The sequence below is a fragment of the Clytia hemisphaerica genome, unplaced genomic scaffold, assembly GCF_902728285.1.
Source record: "Clytia hemisphaerica strain Z4C2 unplaced genomic scaffold, Clytia hemisphaerica genome assembly, whole genome shotgun sequence".
Classification (NCBI taxonomy): Eukaryota; Metazoa; Cnidaria; class Hydrozoa; order Leptothecata; family Clytiidae; genus Clytia; species Clytia hemisphaerica.
Genome location: NW_027104002.1, coordinates 214,540 through 235,624, shown reverse-complemented (window position 1 = coordinate 235,624; position 21,085 = coordinate 214,540). Strand labels below are relative to the sequence as shown.

At 37.1% G+C, this 21,085-nt stretch overlaps 3 protein-coding genes across 3 annotated transcripts; 1 reads left to right on the top strand and 2 right to left on the bottom strand.

Moving 5' to 3' along the window:
• Positions 1 to 395: 395 nt before the first annotated feature.
• LOC136811344 (uncharacterized) lies at positions 396 to 2,407 on the top strand. The gene is made up of 2 exons (XM_067067958.1): positions 396 to 456; positions 611 to 2,407. The coding sequence occupies exon 2, from the start codon at positions 740 to 742 to the stop codon at positions 2,405 to 2,407; it is 1,668 nt and encodes a 555-aa protein (XP_066924059.1). The 5' UTR covers positions 396 to 456; positions 611 to 739.
• Positions 2,408 to 8,893: 6,486 nt separating this feature from the next.
• On the bottom strand, positions 8,894 to 11,310 carry LOC136811336 (uncharacterized). Its single transcript, XM_067067951.1, has 3 exons — positions 10,968 to 11,310; positions 10,320 to 10,822; positions 8,894 to 10,079 (listed from the first exon to the last, which is right to left on the bottom strand). Exons 1-3 carry the CDS (start codon positions 11,080 to 11,082, stop codon positions 9,000 to 9,002), a joined length of 1,698 nt encoding a protein of 565 aa, XP_066924052.1. The 5' UTR covers positions 11,083 to 11,310; the 3' UTR covers positions 8,894 to 8,999.
• Positions 11,311 to 13,481: 2,171 nt separating this feature from the next.
• Positions 13,482 to 16,164, bottom strand: LOC136811335 (uncharacterized). Its single transcript, XM_067067950.1, has 3 exons — positions 15,907 to 16,164; positions 15,018 to 15,520; positions 13,482 to 14,783 (listed from the first exon to the last, which is right to left on the bottom strand). Exons 1-3 carry the CDS (start codon positions 16,019 to 16,021, stop codon positions 13,710 to 13,712), a joined length of 1,692 nt encoding a protein of 563 aa, XP_066924051.1. The 5' UTR covers positions 16,022 to 16,164; the 3' UTR covers positions 13,482 to 13,709.
• Positions 16,165 to 21,085: the final 4,921 nt, after the last annotated feature.

The window sequence follows — 21,085 nt, the reverse complement described above, 5'->3', positions numbered from 1 at the left end:
CCTCAGAACAGATAGGAAATTCTTAGACACGTTATTTATAAATAAGATATCAGACTATTTTTTCATAAGAACAGATCATATTTTTCCAGCTGGTCCCAATCTTCAGTAGAACAGATCATATTTTTCCAGCTGGTCCCAATCTTCAGTAGAACAGACCATATTTTTCCAGCTGGTCCCAATCTTCAGTAGAACAGACCACTTTTTTCCAGCAGACTTTTTTCTTTAGTTCGGTAAGAACAGACCGCCATATCCAGCTGGAACGTGCCTTCAGAACAGATATTTTGAAGTCCTCCTTCGGTGGATGCTTTCGAATATACAGCGTTTGCACATCATTAATTTCATTGCATAAAATCTCCGCCCGATCTAATACTGGTATACGCCCTTTCAGGCCTTGAGTCTGAAAGTCATCTCTCAAGACCTCTTTTAGCAATTTCACGCAAACAAGATGGAGTCGGAGTAAGTATTTTAAATTTTGTGGTTTTTAAATCCTACTTTATCTCTTCTTACATTCAGTGTAAGGTAAGAGATTATATTTAGAAACTGACTGCTATTTATACAAGAAGTAAATTGCGGTCGATTTAAGCATAATGTTTAAACGTTTATGTCTTAGATCAACAAAAAGGAGCTCTGAGACCGATGCTAATGAATCCGGTGATGAGACTCGACAAGCACCACCCAACGTAGACGATTTGAGCTTAATAACGAGAATGAAGCTGCTTCATGGGAGTTGACTGAACCTATGAAGTTGTACATAGAGAAATACATTGCCACTCATGTCCAAGAAAAAGACTTGAAAGAGCAGGTCTATAGTGAACATCCTGTCCCAGCTAACCTAAAAAAGGTGCCAGAATTGGACTCTTATATGAAGACATTATTGCAAGATAATTCAAGATATCAAACATTGAAGTTTGAGAAGACTTTAAAACATTTGAATGATAAGATACAAGCTGTTTATGGCCCAGTCTCAAAAATCTGGGCAGCTTACGAGGAAGAGAAAGAGAACTGTAGTGAAGAGGAATTAGAAGAAGGCCGGGAAAAAGCACAATGCTTCGAACAGGCTATTATGCTTCTTGGCCAAGTGTCGAACTCAGTGATGTATTACCGCAGAGAAAACGTCTTGAGTACACTCATTGAATCCTCAGCACAAATTAAAGAAATATTGCAGAATCAATCGAAAGACATGAATGATCAATCCAATTCCAGTCTATTTGGTGAAACCTTCGAAACGAAACTAATCAAGGATTCCAAAGCTCTGAAAAAGTCAGAGGCATTCTTCACCGCCCTGAAAAAGCCGGCAAAGACACAATCCTCATCTGCTACCGCTGCCAGTTCCAACCAGCCCAATCGCAGGGGCTCCTTGCTTAGAGGAGGAAGAAGCAGGGGGCAGTTCTCATTTAGAGGTAAGACCTCATTCCTTTCAAAAATTAGTTTGTCCAAAACCAGAAAACCCTCAACTGATAATAACCTGTCCTCTAGACTTGGGAAATCAACATCTTTTGTCCCATGTTCATCCCTCAGTAAAAGGTTTATTTCCCCAGCAGTTAATTCCAAACTTACTTCCTGCCGGGAAATTGAAATTTTTCAGCCAGAACTGGGAAGTCCTAACTCAGGACCGAGCAATTCTGCAAGTGGTGAATGGCTACAAGATACCATTCACATCCGTACCTGTTCAGAACAAATTTCCCCATCAACCTCCCATGAAATGGGAGGAAGAGTTGTTGATAGAAGCAGAGATCCAGAAAATGCTACAAAAGGGTGCAATACAAAAAGTACAATCCCCTTCTCCAAATCACTTCCTAAGTTCAATCTTCCTGGTACCAAAATCAGATTCCGGTCACAGGCCAGTCATCAATCTGAAAAATCTAAACAAATATGTTCCCTATCTTCACTTCAAAATGGAAACTTTGGGGCTACTGAGAGAACTGCTGGTAAAGGGAGATTTTATGGTCAAATTAGACTTGCGAGACGCATACTTCAGCGTCCCCCTTCACAATCTTTCTCGGAAGTATGTAAGTTTTCGTTGGAAAGGGAAAATATACGAGTTTCTATGCCTTTGTTTTGGCCTGGGTCCTGCGCCAAGGATTTTTACCAAATTGATGAAGATTCCTATAGCTTTGTTAAGACGGCTGAACGTTCGCCTAATTATCTATTTGGACGACTGCCTATTGATGGCCTCATCGATAGAGGAACTCCTGATGGCCAGGGACACCCTCGTATTTGTACTTCAACACTTGGGGTTTTCCATAAATTTCGAGAAGTCGGTAATGGATCCAACTCACAACATTCGCTTCCTAGGGGTAGAAGTGAATTCTCTAGACATGATAGTGAGCCTTCCCCAGGACAAGGTAGCCAAACTAGTTGCCCAGTGCCAAAAACTACTACTAGTACCCCCCAAAGGTTTCGTTGAGGGAGTTAACCAGTTTGTTGGGTCGCCTCTCTTCTTCAGCTGTGGCAGTTCTGCCAGCCCCCCTTCGTTACAGGGCCCTTCAGAGGTTCCAGATACAAGAGTTAGCATGTCACAACAACTTCGAGGCATTAGTTGTCCTGACGGAAGAAGTGAAAGAGGAGTTGGATTGGTGGATTCAGAACTTAGAACTTTCCAATGGGCGTTCTTTAATAACAGCCCCTCCTCAGTTAATAATAGCTTCGGATGCTTCCAAGGAAGGCTGGGGAGCATTTTGCAAGGGTCAGGAAACAGGGGGGCCCGTGGTCATCTCGGGAGGCAGAAATGCATATCAATGTTCTGGAACTGAAAGCAGCAAAACTGGCAATTCGTTGCTTTCACAGGGAGTTCCCAAATATCCAGTCGATACATTTGCAAATGGACAACATCACAGCCCTAGCTTACTTGAAAAAGATGGGGGGAACAAAGAGTCAAGCCTTAATAGATTTGAGCAAGGAGATCTGGGATTATCTACTAGACCACCAGATCACGATTACTGTGGAGTACCTCCCTGGAGTTCTCAATGTGGAAGCAGACAGGCAATCTCGGAGTGTGAAGGATTCAAGCGAATGGAAATTAGACCCTCACATATTCAAGAAAATATGTCTGCTAAGAGGATCTCCGGACACAGACCTGTTTGCTTCCAGATTGTCTCACCAGGTTCCTCTATATTTTTCATGGAAGATAGACCCTTACAGCAGGGGGCAGGACGCCTTCCAGGCGAGCTGGACACAAATAAGGGGGTATGCATTTCCTCCATTTTGCCTCATCGGGAAAGTTTTAAAAAAGGTACTTTCAGACAGAGCAACCATTCTGATAGTAACTCCTGCTTGGCAAACCCAGTCATGGTTTCCCCAGCTCCTTCAGTTATCAATCCAAAACCCAATATTACTCCCGCAAAGGCGAAATCTGTTGTCAAACCCAAAAGGGGAATGGCATCCACTTCTGCTGAATCAAAGTCTCCAGTTAGTGGTCTGGACAGTTTCAGGGATAGAATCGAAGCAACAGGCATTTCTAAGAAAGCTTCCTCTCTCATCGCAGCTGCAAGAAGGGACGGGACAGTCGCTCATTACCAATCGGCCTGGAGTAAGTGGAGTGGCTGGTGTGATAAAAGGCAGATTGATCCTATTCGATCTCCTCTAAATTTTGTCATTGATTTCCTCTCTGACTGCTTCGATGAGGGCAAGGAGTTCAATACCATTGCTGGTTACAGATCTGCTATCTCAGCTTATCATGACCCAATTGATGGGGTAAGGGTTGGGAAACACCCTCTAGTTTCTTCATTGATGGCAGGGATTCACAACAAAAGGTTTCCACAGCCCAGATACACTTTCATTTGGGATGTTGAGAAGGTCGTGAGTTATCTTAGTACAATACCTTCACATTCTGAGAATGTGTCAGATAAACTGTTGACTTTGAAGCTGACTATGCTATTAGCCTTGACTTCAGCGGCCAGGGCTCATGAGATTACATATTTAGATGAACGCTTCCTTGTTAAACATCATTCAAAGTATACTTTTCACTTTGGGAAACCCACAAAAACTGCAAAAGTGGGTAAACTTAGACCCCCAATAGAATTTCACCATTTTGAAAGTGATTTGAATCTGTGTGTATGCCGCCACATTGATTTGTACTTGGAAAGAAGTGCTCATGGAGAAGGTTTTTCACTACAATATATTTTACACAGTTATTTCAATATTTTTAAAGTTTCTTCATTAAAAAAACTAAGTAAAGTACATTACTCTGAGTTTCGTGTTTTCACACTAATCATATGTACAGTAATGATTGAAAAATCTGAAATTCGACGTAAAAAGTTAAAAAACTGGATAATTGGTGCAATATAAAACTAAGTAGTAAAAACAATATTCTGTGTCTCGATTCGTGGCAATTCCATTGATTCGTAGAATTCAGGTACCGGATGGTGAACATTGAGCACGTCGCTCCCCTCGTCTACTACGAACTAGTGTAATCGCAACGAACCGATAGCGCAGTTGGGAGAGCAATCAATCCCCACTCGATTCGTTACCTTTGAGAAAACTGGGAAGTACATTAGTGCAGGATCCGTTGATTCATTACCTATAAGTCTATAAGTAATACGCACTTGATTTCACACAAAAACATTTATGATTTGTCCGGGGGGACCGATTCGAAGTTTTTTAGAATAACTTGTTGTTATGACGACATTTAGTAATAAGTTCAGATCTTTTGTTAACGAGATCGAGTTCTGACGTAATTATATGAAATTTTTCTGTGAGACAGAGGTTACATTTTTGAGCCATTAACATACGGGTTGGCGTGGTCGATAATTTTCCATGACAATTTCGGCTGTATATTTTTGATTTGTAGGTCCCAAACGTGGTTGCATAACTCTTTTGACGCTCTTTTAGTTTCATATTTGAAGGTGTGTTTATGTCCGTACCATCTTTGTTTGAAGGCGTTTGCTGTTAAGCCGATATAAAATTTTTCTTTGTTTGTTTCGGGCTCTTCGATTTTTACACTAAAGTCTGTCCAGATATAATTGACAGTGGAAACAAGAATGCCTGTAACTTTTGATAGTCAAATATAATTATGGAAATTGTTTTTGCTTGTTTTAGAGAATGAAAAGCGCTATATTTGATTGTATTTTTGAAAAATTCGCGATTTTTAGCGGTTAAATTTGCGATTGCAAAAATTGAGCTTTTTTTCTACTTATGCTATAACTTTCATTTTTAAACCAGTGGTAGTTCAACCTTAGATTAAAAAGTTTGTTAAATTTCAAGGAAAACAGAAAAGTCCCTCGGAAGATATGGGAGCCGAAATACCCCTTGGTAGCACTTTTCTGTGAAATATCAAAACTCCAACTTATTACTAAAAACGGGGGTAGTGATATGATAAAACAGAAAATTTTCTAGGTACCTTACCAACCCTGATAAATGAAACATTTATTCTTATTTTGCCAACCGACCGACCGACCCTTATTTTTTTAACGATCTGTCCGTATAACAACAAATTAAATTGGTCTCGCCTAAGTATGCAGTGGAAGAGAATATTTCCAGAGTCTCTTTTATCTAGGTTATCTAAATACAATCAATATGAGCATAGCTCCAGGGGTTATTGATGGTCTTTTTAGTAATGAGTTATGTATATGGTAAAAAAATGATCATGAATTACTTTCCCATTCAATTGTTGAAATTTACCGACAAAACGCGTGGAAGAAAGATATGGTGCTGCTTTTTTTGTCCAGGGATGTCACACCTCATTTTTTAAAGGAAATAAGGGAAATTCTTTCTTTACCTTAATATCTCTGGGGGGAGGATTAATTCATTTTATGGTTTAAAGAATGCATGGAATGGGTGTCGGTTGAATACGGAAGCCCATTAGTGCCATTTAGATGAGTCTGAGTACTGAGTCTAAACAAGATTAAATGATTCCATTGATACCGTTTCATTGTCAAATTTTTCGGCGACGAAACGAAGTAACAATTTATTTCCAGTTTCGACGTCAATTTTTAAGTTTCGTAGTCAATTATTTTAGTTTCTTTGTCGTTAAAAAATTAAAGGAAAATCTAAATGGCACTAATGGGCTTCCGTACCAATGAGTGAAAAAATGGTTCTTACATACTAAAATGCCATGAAATAACATCCGGAAAATATTATTGTTCAAAGTTTATAAAATTCAGAATGTTTGCTATAATACGTTGATCATTTTGTGCCGTTCAAATATTAAAAAATTGAGTTGTTTAAACCCTATTTGGTCTAAGGGGGGGAGCCCCCCTAGTTCTGAACGGCCCCTAAAAGCCTAGGTTGAATAGGGTAAAAACAAGTGAGGTTGTTTTTAGAGACCTGATTTTCCTAATTTGGTTCCAGTTACATTAATCGGGATTGGATTATTTTGAAATACCAACATTGATCTACCAACATTGATCTGAAACTACTCTTCGATCCAAACCAACCAAAAACGTTCCATTCCGCAATTTGGAAGTCATACACAAACCCTGATCTCTCCTTCTTCACCCATGATCCGAACAGCGTCTTACCAGATCTGGTACATTATGTAAACTTTCCCAAGTCACAACACCGATCGACAGTTGTACACCATCCAGCTCTCATAGAGTACACCCCAACAACTCCCATCCCTCGCTAGAATTTCGGGAAAGCTGATTGAATCCGTTTCAAAGAAGCAACAAGAAACATATGTGATGATCTCCCAGACTTCTCAAACCTCAATGCCTGCTACTCAGCATTTCAAAAAAAATTAATCAAAGTCGCCAAGAACACCATTCCACGGGGTTTCCGAAAGAAATATATACCTGAATGAAACGACACTTGCAAAGATCCTGCCAGAAACCTCGAAGAAGCACGCTCACTAGAAGACAAAACGCTGATATCTAACCAACTCATCAATCACTTGGACTCAAAGCGCAGAGAACGCTGGATTTCATCTGTTGAGAACGTTGACATGAAATCTTCAAGTCAGAAGGCGTGGTCAACCCTTAACAAATTAACAGGCAGAAAGAATGTTTCACCTACTCCAAACTTGCTTCCTGCCTGCTGTCAAACGGTAAATTCAAAAATCCCAACAAAGAATTTAGAAGAGTCATCAACCAGGAACTCAAGCAAGCCTGGAATTCTACTTCAGCCAATCTGAATCTGTGTAGGGACTTCACAACAGAGGAGCTAGCACTCGCCATCAAACACTAAAACCCGGAAAAGCCCCTCGTGTCGATAATCTTCACTCCGAATTCTTCATCAATATGCATGAGTCATGCACCGAATGGCTAGTCAAATTCTACAACCACTGTCTCAATCTAGTAACCGTTCCTAAGATCTGGAAGCTTTCAAAAGTCGTTGCCGTGCTCAAGCCCAAAAAACCACCGGATAATCCAAGCAGTTATCGACCCGTTAGCCTGCTATGCATTCCATTAAAACTCTACGAGCGTCTGATTTACAACAGGGTCCAACCAATAGCTGAAACCATCCTACCAAGCGAGCAAGCAGGCTTCCGCCCTGGAATTGAACTAGCCTTTGATCAGAAATTAAAAACTGGAATAGTGATTGTCGATCTATCTGCTGCATATGACACAGTCTGGCACCGTGGTTTGACCCTTAAATTGCTTAAGACGATCCCAAGCCGATATATAGTACGTGTCATCATGTCAATGATTTCCCAACGTCGTTTTCACGTGCATATTGGTGGGAAAAAATCACGATGTCGTACCCTCATCAATGGCGTCCCTCAAGGCTCTATTATAGCCCCGCTTCTCTTCAATATCTATACTCACGATCTGCCAAATTACATCAGTAAAAATTTCGTCTACGCTGACGACCTTGCCCTGAAATCAACTCGCTCAGACTTCCCAGAAATCGACGGGAGCTCTCTGTCGATGTAGATACCCTGAGACTTTACTTCACGAACTGGAGACTCAAGCTTAACACGGGAAAAACTGTTTCGAGCGTATTCCACTTGGCAAATCGCAAAGCTGACTACGAACTGAACGTCAGAACTTGTAATGAGAGACAGTCTATCTTGGCGTCACACTTGACCGTACCCTCTCCTTCAAAGAGCACCTTACAAACGTCTCACCAAAGGTTACGAAACGATGTAACCTCCTCAAAAGACTAGCCGGAAACCGTTGGGGTGCAGACTTCACCACCCTAAGAACCACTGCTCTGGATCTTTGCTATTCAGCTGCCGAATACTGCTCACACATTTTGAAATTTCAAAATAATCCAAAAGAGCTATCAAATAAGATTGAATCGAGATTCCATTTACGAAGATTTCTTTCATCCCAAAAGTCATTGATTTCAAAATATTATATTCAAGAAGGTTAAAATATGATTCTTGGATTATATTAAAATTTCATAGCTAGTATAGCAACTTGGATCCATATAAACGAAATAAGGTATAAGCAAAATACTAGAGTCAAATCTCCCTATCAAGAATTCGACGATAACTTACTTCTTACATAGGTTGCGTGGCCAGCGTGGTTTTCATACAAGCCCGGGGGGGGGTACTTAGGCAAAAATAGGTGCTGGGTATGTGCGGACGGTAAGGGTCGGGTTTTTCACCTTTCAAAGTCTCTCTAAGGGTTATAAAAATCAGGAAATTTCAAAGTAGTCTCTCTAAGGGTGAGAAAAACCACGATTTTTAGAAAAAAAATTTGATTTTGAGAGAAAAAATTACAAAAAAGTCTCACTAAGGGTAGGAAATTTTTGAAAATCAGAGAAAATTTTTCGAAAAAGTCCCTCTAAGGGTCACTTTTTCACTAAAATTTGGTCTCTCTAAGGGTCGGTTTTCGGAGGTCCCGTCCGCACATACCCCTCATTCACCAACCCTAGTACCCCCCCCCGGGCATACAAGCACAGCAACATTTACCACTAAATGATAAAAATGTAAAACACCAAAACAAAAAGTGCTAGGCTCAATTTAGCGCAAAAAATAGTCACAAAAGATACTTTACATTGTATGGAATTTTGCTCTAACTTTTTTGGAAATATGTACATTATAGATATGCTATATTGATCTATATACAATTTATACAATTAAAATAGTATAAAATAGATAACCATCATAAAATTTACTTAATACAAATCACGGGAGCTCTCAATGATTTTCTCCGCTTAATCAAAATTACTAAAGTCAGTAACGATACAATAACTCCAACCCCACATACATATTCAATCCATTCAAACAAAGCTGCTGATGTCAGCAAAGCTAGTAAAGCTCCGAAGCGTGACATTGAGAGTCGAAGGCTCTCAGAGAATGTTTGTACTTTAGAGCTGGTCATCTTTGCCATAACACCAACCAGGAATACTTCATCCATAATAACAACAATGGCAAATAAGGTGCCCCAGATGATCCATAAGACAATATTGATATACATTTGGGAATGTCGGAATCGCATGTAGATGAAGATGAGCTCCATTAAAGCTAAAGCGATCATACATATGATTGAGAGATTGTACAACATTCGATCAGAGAATGATTTTAAAGACATTATACCAAGAATAACAGCTGAGATGCAACCGAAACCGAAGACAATGCCATTGAGTTCTGTAATGCTCATCTCCATAACATCGACCACCATAATTGGCAACCACATATCAAATGCAACCATCCAGTACCAGAGAATGAAGGTGAGCGCGAGGATCAGGAGAGAATCTGCATTGGTTAGGATGGTACAGAGGATATGGTCAGCTTTGGATTGTTCATCACTGGATGTTGATGATGAGGAGGAGATAGAGCTGTAGTTTGACGAGGAGCTGGATGTTAGGGATGAATCTTCAGTGATTACTGGAACAACTTGATTGGATGCTAATTTTGGGAATGCAAAGGGTCTTATAAACATACCAGACATTTCGAGTCGCTGCATTTTGAATTTGTTACGTCGTTCTTGTTCTTGTTGAGTACGAAGTGCTGTTTCAATCAAAGTGTCATCGTAAAAGTTGATGGTTGTTTCTTTTGGTTTGACTGGAATTTGAACTGATTTTGTGAACCGATCTGATTGTGATTGGGTATTAGCGTTGGATGGAGCATAAAAAAAGCTTGTTGTAACTGGTAGTGGTTTGATATCTCCTGGTAAAATTGGTTTAAGGATGGCGTCAGCTTTGAGGTCGTACTCACGTGAGAGATCATGAACCATGAAGAAGACGCATATCTGTAAAAAGAAATTCAGCGATCATTAAATAACAACTACTTTAATTTAAGATCTATAGTACATTAAAGCAGACTTAAAAGTCTAAAATCCCAATATGAGTCCATTTTCTAACAAAGTATTTTTGGGAAAAAATGGTTATAGCCCTACTTCATTTTTTGCTTTATTATAATCGAATAAAAATATTGGAATAGCGAGGTAATGGTAAGGTGGATGAATTCTTTTATATAATGTGACAATTACCTGAGTGATAAAGAAAAACAAAGCCATATAAACACCAGGAATGTTCACATAAGTTACGTGCCAAGCACCAATGTTGAAATCGACCGTCGTAAACATGAAATTAACTCCAGGTCCAACAATGAAACCAAGTGCAAATGCCATTCCCATGGAAGAAAATCTACTGAGGACTTCTGAATCTGGATAACATCTTGCAATCTCTCCAGAAATCACCGACCTGAGTGGCCCATCAGCGCCAGACACCAATCGGCCGAAAACCAAGAACCAAGGCGAGAAATGGAAAGCATACATTATGTTACCGATGATAACTAAGGTGTTGCAGATCAGGAAGATTTGACGTACTTTACGCGTGCGGTCGACCCACCGTCCGATGAAGACTGATAAGATAACAGCTGCAATCAGGTACGAGGAAGCTACTAAGCTGTAGAATAGCTTTGGCTGATCTGTGTTGATCATTTCCTTGATGTACAGCCAGAGTGTGAGAAATGTCACCGAATATTCCATACCTACAAAAAAGAAGAATTGATTTGTTCAAAAACTGTTCGGGATGGTTAATATTGACTGATGAACGTCATAGAAAAGGATTGCTATCAGAGTAAGGAAAAACAAAGTAACTGGATTCGAATCAGTATTTTATGATTCAAAACATACCTAGCATGATACACTCCAATGTGAAAGCTTTGGTTGTCCAATAACGTTTGCGTTCCCATTGCTTGATGTCTACAGGCTCGTCACTCCCTGCTTCTTTATCTAGGTTTTTGTACATTTTGTTGGTAAGATTAAAGCTACGTATCTAGTATTCAGTATCCAGTATCGAGTTTCAAATTTTAAATGGAGAATTTCCAGCTATATATGAGTTTTCATGTCATAAATGTTTCAAATGAAAGCACATGAAAGATTGATATTGAATCTAACGAACAGACCTTGCACTTTTTATAGGTGTCTACACACGTTCTTAACACCTTATAAGGATATCCGGAGGTACGGCAGACAGACTTGTCAAACTGGTTTGACTAAGATCAACGGACTTTTATTGTTAAGAAATATGTGATTCAGCGTTTTCATTTTATTAATTTCAATTAATTTCAATTAATTTCAATTAATTAACATTAACTGCTAAACGTAGGAGGTCCATTTGGGGCTAACGACACTTCCGCTAGGCCCCAGAACGACATAACATAACACACAAAATGATTTCCGTCCTGGTCCTAACGACCATAACTTACGAAATTGCCTATCCGACAAATGGTATAAAATCACCCAAAAATATGACCTAGAGAGGAAAAGAGAAGAGAAGAGAAGGAGACACATACGAAAACAACAAACACCAAGAGTCGCCGAGAAGCACGAGTTTAACATCCTTGTTTTTACCGTCTTTGGAGAAGATTTAGTTAACGTCGAAAGTATCTTTGTTGGAATATTCTGAACTTTTTATATGGTGTTGGATTATCATTTAAATAACATGTAGAGGTTTTTCACAAAAAAACTTATTAATGATTGTTGGGAAATGGACATCAGTTCATCAGTTATCAGTATTTGGTTAAATTTGTGATTTTCTAAAACCATTTACTCTATACTAAAATATACTTAATTTTGTATCTCAAAATAGAGATCAATCTTGTCAGTTTCTTGTGTCTTGGCCTTTCTATATATTCATATATAGATCATGCGAAAGCTACCTGGTCGAACTTTAGGAAAAATTAGGGCCTGACCATTTAGCTTTTCCTTCTTAGTTTTCACGCGTGTCAAAAAATTACCACACAAACAATAAAAACCACTTTGCTTATTTTTGTTTGAAGAAGAAAATGAAAGCGACTGGTTTCTAATGTTTATATTTGTGATAGGCTTTTGATGTTGGGGCTTTAGCCAATCACCACGCTTAAAAGCTCATTTAATTTTCATTTCAAATTAAGATGAGAAAAATCAATGCTGTGTGTCAACCTGGGCAGATTCTCTTACTGAGCCATGACTTTTACTTTGAAAATATTTATCGGTATCAGAATCTGCTTGGAAATTACTTCAACACCACACTTAAGGGCTCTGACCATAGTCAAAAAAATTCGTTAATGGATATGTTGATAAAACTTTTTTTTGTTTTCCTTGACACCTATAACAAAAAACTGTCTTTACAAATTGTTTGGTGATTTATTGTGTCAAAAGTAATTAAGAATTTAATTACACAAATTACATAATGAACTTTAAAAAGACGTTAATAAAATCTTATATATTACCCTCTTTTACAAAAAGTGCTGAATTTCAATGCGTAATTAACCTTTTTCTTTCGATAATTTTTTAAACTGTCTGCGAAGAATTGATCTATTTGAAATTTTTCGGAAAAATCTTCTGAATTGGTGTATCAAAAATTATTTAAATGCTTTTCTTCGAAAATTAAATGCTTTTCTTCGAAAAAAAATGGCATAGAAAATTGGTCGAAAGCCGGTATTTTGAAGATTTTGAGACAAAGAAGCTTTTACAAAAATTTTCCGAAAATCTATTTTTAGTTTGGTTGAATATACACCTTCTGACGCAAAAGTATTTTCAAAATGTTTTTTCTCTGCCGAAAATAAGGTCCCCAAAGTTTAGATTCTCCTCTTTGCAAAAGTCTTCGTTTTATTCTTCTTGGATCCATATAATAGCAATCAAATCATGTAATGTAAATCATGTAAATAAAGTGAATCCAAATGCTAGAGTCAAATCTCCCTATCAAGGATTCGACGCTCACTTACTTCTTACATAGGTTGCGTGGCCCGCGTGGTTTTCATACAAACACAGCAACATTTACCACCAGAAAATATAAAAAATTTAAAACGCCAAAACAAAAAAGTGCCAGGTTCAATGAAGCACAAATTTTAAAGGCTTCATATTTTCTTGTTTGATAGGTTGAAGATTCTCCTCTAGCTTTCGGCTTGAAACTCAATGTCAAATAATTATTGATGAAAATCTTAAATCATGACAGCCTTGTTCTATATGTTATTTAAAAAACTTATTTTTTCAATGATTATCTTTTGTGGAAAATAATTACAGTAGATACTTTAAAATGATACAAATTTACTTTAATTTTTTTGAAAATATATGTGCTTTGCACAGCTCAAAAGAAGGTGCCTGACCAATCAATGGACATTCAAATGACAGAAGCTATAGGTTTCATTTGATTTTTTTCTTTTTCTAGGCATTTGCTTATAATTATAAAATTTCACATGTTATAATTTTTCTATATTGTGCCATTTGTTATTGCCACTTTTTTCTATTCCACTAAGGAGTATCATTTTCAATGAGTTTCTTATAAAAAATATTATTATCTAGAAAAAAATGTACATTGCAGATATGCTATCTTGATCTATATACAATTTATACAATTAAAATAGTGCAAAAAAGTTATAACTATTATAAAATTTACTTAATACAAATCACGGGAGCTCTCAATGATTTTCTCCGTTTAATCAAAATTACTAAAGTCAGTAACGATACAATAACTCCAACCCCACATACATATTCAATCCATTCAAACAAAGCTGCTGATGTCAGCAAAGCTAATAAAGCTCCGAAGCGTGACATTGAGAGTCGAAGGCTCTCAGAGAATGTTTGTACTTTAGAGCTGGTCATCTTTGCCATAACACCAACCAGGAATACTTCATCCATAATAACCACAATGGCAAATAAGGTGCCCCAAATGATCCATAAGACAATATTGACATACATTTGGGAATGTTGGAATCGCATGTAGATGAAGATGAGCTCCATTATAGCTAAAGAGATCATACATATGATTGAGAGATTGTACAACATTCGATCAGAGAATGATTTTAAAGACATTATACCAAGAATAACAGCTGAGATGCAACCGAAACCGAAGACAATGCCATTGAGTTCTGTAATGCTCATCTCCATAACATCGACCACCATAATTGGCAACCACATATCAAATGCAACCATCCAGTACCAGAGAATGAAGGTGAGCGCGAGGATTAAGAGGGAATCTGCATTGGTTAGGATGGTACAGAGGATATGGTCAGCTTTGGATTGTTCAGCACTGGATGTCGATGATGAGGAGGAGGTAGAGCTGTAGTTTGATGAGGAGCTGGATGTTAGGGATGAATCTTCAGTGATTACTGGAACAACTTGATTGGATGCTAACTTTGGGAATGCAAAGGGTCTTATAAACATACCAGACATTTCGAGTCGTTGCATTTTGAATTTGTTACGTCGTTCTTGTTGATTGTCATGTGATGTTTCAATCAAAGTGTCATCGTAAAAGTTGATGGTTGTTTCTTTTGGTTTGACTGGAATCTGAACTGATTTTGTGAACCGATCTGATTGTGATTGGGTATTAGCGTTGGATTTAGCATAAAAAAAGCTTGTTGTAACTGGTAGTGGTTTGATATCTCCTGGTAAAATTGGTTTAAGGATGGCGTCAGCTTTGAGGTCGTACTCACGTGAGAGATCATGAACCATGAAGAAAACACATATCTGTAAAAAGACAGTCAGTGATCATTAAATAAAAACTACTTTAATTCAGGATCTATAGTACATTAAAGTAGACTTTAAGACTAAAATCCTAATACGAGTCCAATTTCGAACAAAGTATTTTTGGGAAAAAATGGTTATTTCTTCATTTTTCGCTTTTTTATAGTTGATAGAAAGATTTGCAATACCAAGGTATTGGTAAGGTAGATGAATTCTTTTTTATAATATGACAATTACCTGAGTGATAAAGAAAAACAGTGCCATATAAACACCAGGAATGTTCACATAAGTCACGTGCCAAGCACCAATGTTGAAATCGACCGTCGTAAACATGAAATTAACTCCAGGTCCAACAATGAAACCAAGTGCAAATGCCATTCCCATCGAAGAGAATTTACTGAGGACTTCTGAATCTGGATAACATCTTGCAATTTCTCCAGAAATCACCGACCTGAGTGGCCCATCAGCACCAGACACCAATCGGCCGAAAACCAAGAACCAAGGCGAGAAATGGAAAGCATACATTATGTTACCGATGATAACTAAGGTGTTGCAGATTAGGAAGATTTGACGTACTTTACGCGTGCGGTCGACCCACCGTCCAATGAAGACTGATAAGATAACAGCTGCAATCAGGTACGAGGAAGCTACTAGACTGTAGAATAGCTTTGGTTGATCTGTGTTGATCATTTCTTTGATGTACAGCCAGAGTGTTAGAAATGTCACCGAATATTCCATACCTACAAAAAGGAAGAATTGACTTGTTCAAAAATTGTTCGGGATTGTTAACCCCGTACTAGGGTTGCGAGCTGACGGGGGGGGGGTGTCACCGACTTTCGACCCTTGGACCCATACCTGGACTAAAAAGGAGAAAACAAAGAAAAATCTTGTGAGTTTTGCAATCCTTACTGGGACAAATTTCACCAATTTTGACCAAATTTCGATCTTTCTGGGGGTAAAAAGTTGAAATTTTCCTATTTTTCCGACTGTTAGCGGGACTGAAATTTGATTTTCAGATTTTTCCAACCCTTAGCGGGACTTTAGAAATCGAAAAAAGGGTTGATATCAAAGTAAGGAAAAACAAAGAAACTGGATTCGAATCAGTATTCTATGATTCAAAACATACCTAGCATGATACACTCCAAGGTGAAAGCTTTGGTTGTCCAATAACGTTTGCGTTCCCATTGTTTGATGTCTACAGGCCCGTCACTCACTGCTTCTTTATCTAGGTTTTTGTACATTTTGTTGGTAAGATTAAAGCTACGTATCTAGTATTCAATATCTAGTATCGAGTTTCAAATTTTAAATGGAGAATTTCCAGCTACAGAGATTTCATGTCATAAATTTCAATGTTTCAAATGAAAGCACATGAAAGCTTGATATTGAATCTAACGAACAGACCTTGCACTCTTTATAGGTGTCTACACATGTTCTTAACACCTTATAAGGATATCTGGAGGTATGGCAGACAAACTTTATCTCTGATTGGCTGAGATCAACGGACTTCTTTTGTTTAGAGATAGACCAAATGAATCTGATTGGTTAATTTAAATAGACCTATGGGTCTGTTGGACGGGAATAATGTTTTCACAACTACACGTGGTCGGAGAATTTTGCAATTTTTAGCAATTTTGAATCAAGAACCATAAATTTGTAAGCACTTAGATAAATTATATCCAGATTTATAGGAATAAGCTTAAAAAATTTTAGTTATTAGTAAATAAAATCTTTTCTTGCCACCTGTCTAGTTTTACAGTTAGGTCCAATATGAAAGTTGGTTGCACGGTTACCGAAAACTGATAACATACTCAATAAATAAATTTTGATGAGTGTTCTTATAGACCGTCTATCTAATATTTTTTAATGTTCAGGTCTGACAGCTTGCCTTGTCTTTTTTTGTTGACAAATTGACAAAACCTGACACCTCAAAAGGAAAATCATCGTTCAAACAATGTTTAATATTTCTCGTCAAACTGGTTTTAATATTACGAGTTGAACAATAAGTCTTTCCTTATGAATGATGAAAAGTTTTGTACTGCTTTGATGTACGTTGAGGAGTCAGAAACTTTAACGGACCCACGTGTTTTTAGAGCCCGAAATGTGGTACGTATTTTAGCTGTAAGCGAAATCTCATAACACTGAAAACCCATTAACAGGTGTTTTTCTTTGTTTCCTTTAGGCCGGTCAACGCTACAAATTAGCACTGGCAAATTGTAGATTCTGTGGAATATTTAACAAATTCATAGTGCAATAATTGTCACGTGTCTGGAGTTTAAGCAATGTTACAAGTCGCATAATGAACATTGACAAAGGGCTGCTTCTTCAAAAACGGTCATACAGTACTACAAACAGCGATATGCTAATAATGAAAGGCAAAAAAATTGGTTACATAGATAGAAAGGATTTGTTGTGTGGATTATTTGTTACTAAGTTGTCATGGTAGCAAATTTCGTACATGGGATTTCCGAAACTGTAGAACCCCTGTAAAACCTGTTTTTTAGCTCTAGTTTAGACGGCCGACTTTCTACCCTGCCTATTCTAATTGTTAGAGTAGGCAGAAAGTGGACACATAGTTGGCTGTTAAAATTTATGCTTTGAAAAGATTGAAAGAGGTCATTGCATTATCGTCAAAAAAGGGCATTGCATTGACTTTAGTCAGCCCACTTTATGCCAACTTTAATTCATAATTAGAATAGGCAGGGCGAAAAGTGGGCAGTCTTAACTTTTACAATAACTGACGATTGTTTTTATGGCCTGACCAAAATGATGAATAGGTAAAATCAATATGTTTACGATGGGGTCATGGAACTTGGTTGCAAATTATATATTAACGTGTTGATGTATTTTTTACATATTTGTTTAACTTTAACATGGATTTCCTTTGTCTTTTACCAGGGTCAAGGTTCATTACATTGTCTTGACAATAATTTTGCAATCAAAGGGACTATGAAAGAAAAACGGTCTATCAATGTTGATTTAGTCCGATGCCCTTATTTGTTTTTGAGACCAATATATAGCACTTCGGTGTCCATGATCTAGCTTTGTTTACTTAAGGTTTTTTGTTTATGTGACTCTAGTGTCTACGTGTGTTTATTTTACGCAAGTCTATGTCAACTTGTCATTGATTATTGTTTTTCTTTCGTTAGATCGCCGTTCGATAGATAGATAGACCTATAGATCCTAAGTATTGTTTCTTTTTTGTTGAACAAACAAGAACAAGAAGAATTATTTTGAAGACCATTTTATTGACACTAAAACATGTCTTACAGGTTTTTACTTTTTCGCTATTGCCATCATTTATTTTAGACGTGGTTAAATAGTACTTCATAGAACCTCCTGCATAATAAGGGAATCCTTCCTGGATACGGTTACCTAACAAATTTCAGGGTCTGCTTTTGGAAAATCAGGGATCCTATTCAATCCTATTCATTCAGGGAAAACCAAGATATTGCTCCATCTCTGACATCCTCAATTTCAAAATGAGAGCCTGTCGGGTTTTCAAAGGTGCAAGTGTCGGTTGGCTTGTCTCGATGAATAAAAAGTTTGAGAATTATTCCTTCTGGATATTGGTACAACAACAATCTTTGAATCCTCTGAAAAAAACTCCATAGTGATACCATAAGCACAAAGAAAGATATTTTAGCTGCAGTGGTTGTTATGCAGGCGATGTCGGAAAATTTATTTTCGTCGCCATGTTGAAAATCTCCAAAATTCAAATTTTTGGCGGCAACGCGCTCCCTGCACAAAGGATAAAGCCGCGCTTTGTTTTTGAAACAATGAGTTATCCGTCCATCCGTTAGAGGTCGATGGGGATTCGATATAAATTTTTTTTCTGAACTAAAATAACCATTTTTTATTAGCATGGCTACTTTACTGAGAAAGGGGTCACCGACTTTGGATCTAATTAGAAGTTTTTTCTCGAAATAGAATAAACTAGCCGTCCCGGCGTCGTCCGAGACGACTTCTTACTCCTTTTAATACGCTCGCTTCGCTCGCTTTTCTATTTTTCAGAAACTTGTAGGGATTTGTATACAAATGTACTTATTTTGCGAGAAGAAATGTTCTTAAATTTAGGCCTTTTTCGTAAAAATTGATGTTTAAAATTTTTAAGGGGACACTAAAATTAATGCACATTAAAAAATATGGTGAAAGTATTTTTAGTTGAATTTTGATTTTTCTTCTCCTTATTAAATTGTATAAATTGTCATAATTTCTTTTGTTGAAAACCTTCAAACAATAATGTTCTTGACTCGCTAAAAATAATGCTCATGCAAATATTGGTGAAAATTGAATTAAAAATTTCTCGCGAGAAATCGGTCATACTTTAAACGTGCTTTTTTTTGGGTTTTTGGGAGAGGAAAGACTATTATTTTCCTCACGCAAGGATGAAGATAAAAAACAAATAGAAATTCAAATTCAGTATTAGAGGTACTTGGCAACACCGATCACTCCAAAGACCACAGTGCTTTACGGTGGAATATAAAGAGTGCCTTTTTTCAATACCTCTTAACAGAGTCAACAATTATTTAACAATTAAACTCAATGCGTAAGTAAAAGCGTTTTCATTTTGCTATCTCAATAGAACAAAAAATAGCAAACATTGATTAAAAAATTTCATAATTGAATTGGGAATAAGTCATCAACTTTTCTCATATTGTCAAGTCCATTAAATTGAAATGTTTTTATCAGAGTATCAAATAGAAGGGAAATGTCATCGGAGCTTTATTAATCTCAAGGGTAATCATAAATATGATGTCTTTTTGAAAACTCAAATTTTATCTTCGACGTGTGAATCAAAATTATTTCATAACCGACATAAACTTTTTTTTAAAAAACTATAAATTATGCTGATAGTGCTATTGCACAGTCAGTTGTGTTTCTCCATCAAGGAGAAATGTGCTCTCTTGAATGGAAGTGCACTTGGCGAATAGAATTGAATATACAATCAAAAAGGCGCGAAAAATATTGCCGTGTATTTAAAAATCGCTAGCGAAAAAGCCTCATGCGAGAATGGGAGAGTTCCGATTTAAGCGTATTATAATATAGAAGACCGCCCTACCCTCTAAAATCTAAATTTGACATTTCTTAGCCCACATTCATAATCATAAATCATAAATAGTTTTATTTAGAAGTAGAATCTCTTCAATTACACTTTAAATACTTCAGAAAATAGAAAAAATAATTTTTTCCCTGATCTTATTCATTTTTTTTGGGGAAAAATAAGTTTAGAGGATTTCCATGGGGATTTCTTTTGAAATTTCCAAAACTTTAGGTCAGTATACAGAGAGATTTTCGTCAAATATTCTTGGCTTGTTACCTTTTTCTTAAAAATACTCAATCCTTTTATCCCCATCATCTGATCACCCGTTGGAGTTGATGCACGTTGTTTCCAAAATCTGCGAAGCTAAGTCCACCCAATCCAGTATGTTTTAAAAAGAGACCTTGTCTGAAAGGACTACCATGTTTTTTGTAAAGGATAATACACTCCGTATCATAGATCATATGGACTTCTTTTCCTTTAACCTCTTCAATCATATACGATTGAGACCTTTTCCCCAGTTGCAAAATTATTGAAATTTCTAAAGTGCTGAATAAACTCTTTTTCTTTTATAAGAACACATTTATAAGAACATTGAAGCTCAAAATCGCCAAAAAAAAGAACAACCTAAAGCCGAAGAGACTGGAATCACTCAATTTCAAACGATTTAGTGGTCTAAGTGGTATATGAACTGGGTATAAATCCTAAAACAATTTCACCCTTTAAATAAGAACAGCCTCATCAAAATCTTAATAGTTCTTACAGAAAAAGAGTCGGATTTATCATAACCCATTTTCTTCATTTTTTTTCAGCCATGATAGTAGAAAATATTCAAACCGGTATTAAACTTGTTTTTGATATCAAGTCATAACATTCTTGTTTGTTATTGTTACTAAGGAGAGGGACGCCATAGTTCTTAAATTTGGCCCATGATAAACAAAAAAAGGTCTATCGATCAGATTTACATAGTAGCTAGTGGCTATCATGTGGTTTGGACCAGTTCAAGACAACTATTACAAGAACTGATAGCTTATAAGAACACTTAGATATTATGAAGAAACCCTCCAAAGATTTTTATAAAGACGAGCTTGAATCATTATTTCCCCAGTGTGAGTGTTCTGGTTTCTGGTTTCTGGTTTGATACTGGATTATTCGGATGAAAAATCCAGCGAGACCCTATTCGAAAATAAAACGCTTATTTCACTGGGGAAACATTTTGGGAATATTCGAGGAGTAGGGATACTAACTTAAGCGGTGGATGGAATTC